Consider the following 6,000-nt stretch of genomic DNA (forward strand, 5'->3'; position numbering starts at 1 on the left):
TTATTAACCCAGTCATTTAGAAGCTGTTACCTCAAGACTGAGCGACTTATTGTACTTAAAATGAACATTTCCCCAAAAAACCTTATTCATCTTTGGGTATTATTATAGTCTCATTATTTTATCTATGACAAAAAATGCAAAAGATGCTGATTAACTTCATATGGGCTTCAAAAAAGCCAAGGCTTGCATATTCAGCTCTTCCAAAAGGGCATGTTCAATGCCCTGAAGTCCTGGTCTGCTGTTATGCCTCTTGTTTGAAGTATCTTGTCAAACAGATTCAGCTGAACAACGATTCTGATTAGTTTATGTTAAAACACAGTTGTCCTAAAATTGGAAATTTACCTCCTCTGTGGTTCTAGATTTTCAGCTGAGAAATTACCGTATTTTTTTGGACCACAAGACGCACTTTTTCTTCCAAAAAAAGTGAGGGGGAAAGTGTGTGCGTCTTATGGACCGAATACTGAGCCCCAGGGTTCAGAATATTTTTTTCCCTGTTTTCCTCCTCTAAAAACTAGGTGCGTCTTATGGTCAGGTGCGTCTTATGGTCCGAAAAATACGGTATATTCATATTATTTTAAACAATGGATGATTGAATGCTAAAGAGGCTGAGTTCAAGTTACTTCTTAAAAACTGTATCGTTAACGAAACATCTTTTGTTAAAACACTATGGTATACTTCCGGACAATGAAAATTATTGGAGATTCTCAAAGAACTGTGGACTTCGTATATATGTTAGGATTGTCCAGCCATTCAGCAATACTGGAAAAAGATAGTTACTATAATCAATTGAATGACAAATTATGACCTTCATTTTTGTTAATTCAATAATATCCTTGATGTAGTAATATATGTACTGGCTTGTATGAAGTGACTAACTTTTTGTATTTGTTACTGTCCTTTTCTTTTTTTATAATAAAGTTAAAAAACCCTCCGTTTCCTTGTTTTGAATTAATCAATATATTTTCCTATCATTTAGAATATTCTTACTTCAGCAAAAAATACTAATTGCAAGATATTTATTTTAATCAACCTTCCTATCATTTCAGATGTTGTTGTTCAGTCGCACAGTCGAGTCTGACTCTTCGCAACCCCATGGACCACATCATGTCAGGCCCTCCTGTCCTCCGTAGTTCACTATTTCCCAATGTTCATATAAATCCTAGAGTCTAGCTAATAGATCTAACAGATTTAAGAACTGATGGTGAATCTATTGAATACTTTCATATTCATTTAATTAATGTTAATGTTCTAATATTAGACATAATAAGTATGTCTAATGGAATTCTATTGTTACTTCTAGTTGTCTTAAATGCAATTATATCTAATAGTAATAATTAAATAGTAATAATTAAATTAGCTACTGCTTGCCTCCATTCCTGCAGAATTTAAGAAGGATCCCTGAGCTTCCTTATATTGCCCAGCTACTAGGAAAGCCTCAGAATGCACGCAGCTCTTTTGCAACTGATCAGTTTCAGTTTATTTCTATTACAGTCCTTAGACCAGATATGCTTACAGATATGTATGTATGTGTGTGTGTATATTACAGATAAAGCATTCCAGAAAATTTAAAAACTAATATAAATTTTTTAAAATATAAAATAAAACACTTCCAAGTAAAATGCATCCGAGACTAGCATACACTACAGTGTAGTGGTTAAGTGCATGGACTCTAATCTGGGAGAACCGGGTTTGATTCCCCACTCCTCCACTTGCACCTGGCTGGATGACCTTGGGCAAGCTGTAGTTCTGAAAAGAGCTGTTCTTGAAAAAAGAGCAGTTTCTGTCAGAGCTCTCTCAGCCCCCATCTACCTCACAGGGTGTCTGTTGTGGGGAGGGGAAGGGAAAGGAGTTTGTAAGTCGCTCTGAGACACCTTTGGGTAGTGAAGGGCGGGGTATAAATCCAATCTCTTCTTCTTCTTCTTCCTACAACTAACCGCTAAACAATTTCTGTGACCTAAGTATCACCTTACAAAACCTGGCTATTAGATGAGTTATCTTGGGATGTTTGTCAATTAAAGGAAATTCAAGTTTAGTTTTTTTCTGGCAGACCTGAGGTTTTTTCCTATCAGTGGAGTGATAATCTCTCTATGTGCCACCTCATAGTGTGGGCATTTAAAGAACATATGTTCTAAAGTCTCTATCTCCCTGAGTGGGCAGGTGCAAAGCCTTTCCACGTAAGGAATGTTCTTATATTTCCCATCAAGTACAGCAGAAGGGAGGGCAGAGCATCTAGCTAAAGAAGAGGCTCTTCAGAGTTCCTTACTTCCGATGATATTAGGTAATCTCCTGGCTCAACTATATTTTTAATACTTGCCCTCAGATCAGTTCCAATAAATGGGAGGAGGAGGGGGAGGAGAAACCTCAGGCAAACCAAGCTTTCTCCTTGCTCTCAGCTATGGGTCATCATTGTTCCTTCCACTCTCTCTTTCTCTCTGTTTCATTAGATACCTAAACTTTTTCCCCCTTTGAAACACATCCTTTTACAATCTACACTCCATTTTTCGCCCAGTTTTGCATTGCATTACCTAAACTGTGCAGTACCATCCATTTTCTTGTGCCCAGATCCCTTAATCTTATTTTCTCTCAAAAAGGGGAAAGAAACTGTGGAAGGAACATGTGATTATGACCAGGACATTCATTCGTTCATTACCTCCTGAAAGGTAATGAATTGGGAAGGGGGCGAGGTTGAAGGGGCAGCTCTCTGTGGAGATTAAAGTTGATGCAGTAGGTCAGTTGCAAACTGCTTTTGACTGTAACAATGGCTGGCATGGAAGAAATTCTATTCTGTATTTTAGCAAACTGAATAAAAGTGTGCTATTAAAAGACATTTTTTGTTCTGCTACATTTTAAATCCCGCCCTCCCGAGTCCTTGACTGTAATTAACAGTCGTCGTCGCCCCCCCTCCCCCCGGTCATTCCTAGCAGGATGGGGAGCTTAAAGTGAAGACAAATTGAGGGAGTGTCTTGGGGGAAAAAATCATTGATAGCTGAAAGCATTGGAACACCAAAATTTTCTGTTGCTCTATGCTTCTATGTATGCATGACGCTGAGGAGAGAGTGTTACTAAACAGACTAGGATTTCGGTATTCATATGTCACAACAAGCTACACTGAGTACAAACCACAGTTAACAAGCTAGAATCCCAGTTTCACATTCATTAACCAACCATAATTTCGGGGAGACAATTTGCATTCAGAAATCATGCTAAAAAGAAATTTACCTTGATGCCTACCCACAGCTCTTGTCACATTTATGGATTTGTGAGCCATTACTAGCTATTACTCACCTTTGTTTGTCAGGAATCCATGACTACCTGCAGTACCTCCTTCACCATTTAATAGTGTTCCACTGATAGCTGGAAAAGATAAATGTGAATTGCAGAGCTTATATCAAACCTCATCCACCTGGGCTTCATCAGTATTTAAGTCTTTCCTAACAAATCTAAAGGTAAATCTAAAGGAGCTGTGGTGGCTCAAGTGGTTAAGACGGCTGTGGAAGGTCAGTAGTTCAGCAATTCGAGACCCGAGTTGCCGCATGATGGAGTGAGCTCCCATCTCTAGTTCCAGCTCGTGCCAACCTAGCAGTTCGAAAGCAAGAAATTGCAAGTAGATAAATAGGTACCACTTCAGTGGGAAGGTAACAGCGTTCCATGCGCCTTGGTGTTTAGTCATGCCGGCCACATGACCACGGAAACGTCTTCGGACAGCGCTGGCTCTTCGGCTTTGAAATGGAGATGAGCACTGCAACCCTAGAGTCGGACTCGACTGGCTTTCGAGCAAGGGAACCTTTACCTTTTTTTAACAAATCTAAAAGCATTTTTAATATAATTGTGCATATTTCCACGGACACATAGAATTAGCTTTTTATTTGCAAGTAATTAGTGCACTAATTTTTGTATCTTAGTTAAAGAAATCTAAATAAAGAAATCAACTTGGATGGTTCAGACAAGGTGAGAGCCTTTTTCCAAAGAGCAGTATTTAGATAGAATGCTATCAGAATGTGCCTTTGAAGGGATGCCCTGGCAAATCTAACATGCGACCACGTTGTGGGACTCTCACAAGCACATGAGGCACAATTCATGCCCATTGCTATGGGTCATTTTGGTTGCACACTGAGTGCATTTTTAAAGAGAGCTTTGGTAGACTTGTTAGGCACCACAGTGGTTAAGAACAGTGAAAGAAAGCCAAGGGGAAGGGGGAGGTTGACGAGAGCCACCTCACTCACAATGAGGAATCTCTCAAAGATCAAGCTCAGGGAGTTGGGAATCCACAGAGAATGGAGCTAAAGGTCAAGAAAAACTCCCAGAGAGAAGGAAAGGTATGAAATTTGACGAAAGATAAGATTTCTAATGCAGCAAAGCTAGGACGATCCTATGCATGCGGTGGCAGAAAAGGAACTGAGGGGAAGGGGGGTGCCCTCCTCCAGAGCATGTGACAGTTTAGGCAGGAAAAAGTCGTAATGTCGGCTCCAGAGGTGAAGGGCTCCTCCCTATAAGCTAGGAAAATTCTATCCAGTGCCAGTCCGCACACAGGTGCAGTCCCAATGTGTGTCTGCACCAAAGACGGAAGATGAACTATGCTTCCTTCCTGTTCAACAGAACTCTCTCCATTCACAGGGATCGAGAGCTAGTTCCTATGTTACATCAGCTGTTTGGGACTCTTTTCAGCCTCATGAAAGAAGACTACTTGCACAAGCCTTGCCCGAGCTAGGATTTTAGGGTCTGGAAGGAAGCATGGGGTTGTTCTAACCATCCACCCCTGAAATTATTTGTATGGAACAGTAGCAGGTCCATACCTTTGGCAGAAATACTCTCCTGCATTGCTATCCTGAACTTAGGCCCCCAAGATGTATCCACATGGACATCTCAGTTCATAAATAGATAACGTATGTAAAGGTAAAGGTTTCCCTTGCTTGAAAGCTAGTCAAATCCTACTTTAGGGGGTGGTGCTCACCTCCATTTCGAAGCAGAAGAGCCAGCACTGTCCAAAGATGTTTCCGTGGTCATGTGGCCGGCATGACTAAATGCCAAGGCGCACGGAATGCTGTTACTTTCCCTACCTGTTTATCTACTTGCAAGTTCTTGCTTTCAGACTGCTAGGTTGGCACGAGCTGGGCCAGAGATGGGAGCTCGCTCCGTCACGTGGCACTAGGGTCTCAGACAGCTGAACCACAGACCTTCCGGTCTGCAGCTTAGCATCTTAACCTCTGAGCCACTGTGGCCCCGGATAATATATGTAGTGCTTTTCTCATGTTCCATTTCTTAAATCTCTTTATTTTTAGAGTATCCCTAAATAGGTGGTCTATACTATTTCCACTATACAGAAGAATAACTAAGAGATGAAGGAAAAAATTGGCCAATGCCATCAGTGAACAGAATCCAGTTCCCTCAAGTCCAAGATTCCTATCAACTGCACTACACTGGTTTAGCCTCTTAGAATGATTAAAAGTAGATTCTTCATAACATCAAACATTTAGGATATTTTCACACACTGCAGAATCCACATGCATTCTTTGGAACAATTTCACTATCGGTACAATTGTAGACATAAAGCCATAGTGATGTAGTGATAAAATGATAACTTGGGGCAATTTCTTCCACAGCTGTTTGCATACAGGTACACATACTCATGTACAAAGTGTATAGATAATGCATTAGTTGTGAAGGTTGTGTGCATATAGAACTTGCTGCTTAGAGCTGGGCCCCCTGATCCCTTTTTTGTTGCCCTTTCCAAATGCTTTAAAGCAGCCGTTACATACCTGTTTGTGCAACTGTCTTGGTGTACATGTATCATGTTTTCAGTTTCTGCACTGATGCACAAAACAATGCATAAAAACGGCAAAGAAGTAATTACGCCCTTGTTACAATATTACTATCTGAATTAGGATCTGTGATTGGATGTATTGTGGGACTGGATCCATAACGAGGAATTGCCCTATTCATTTATACTGCAAACCTAGCGGCTATCCAATAATCCCTCTGTTCTGCGTTTACCAGTTCCCA

General features: G+C 40.5%; 1 protein-coding gene across 1 annotated transcript in view; it reads right to left on the reverse strand.

Annotated features, from left to right (window-relative positions):
* DST (dystonin) overlaps positions 1-6,000 on the reverse strand; it is a 484,671-nt gene that overhangs the window by 178,647 nt on the left and 300,024 nt on the right. The window contains exon 47 of the mRNA XM_015408298.1: positions 3,286-3,354. Coding sequence (XP_015263784.1) covers positions 3,286-3,354 — 69 coding nt within the window. The remainder of the gene's footprint in view (positions 1-3,285; positions 3,355-6,000) is intronic.

Source organism: Gekko japonicus, unplaced genomic scaffold (assembly GCF_001447785.1).
Source record: "Gekko japonicus isolate JY-2015 unplaced genomic scaffold, Gekko_japonicus_V1.1 scaffold383, whole genome shotgun sequence".
Lineage (NCBI taxonomy): Eukaryota > Metazoa > Chordata > Lepidosauria > Squamata > Gekkonidae > Gekko > Gekko japonicus.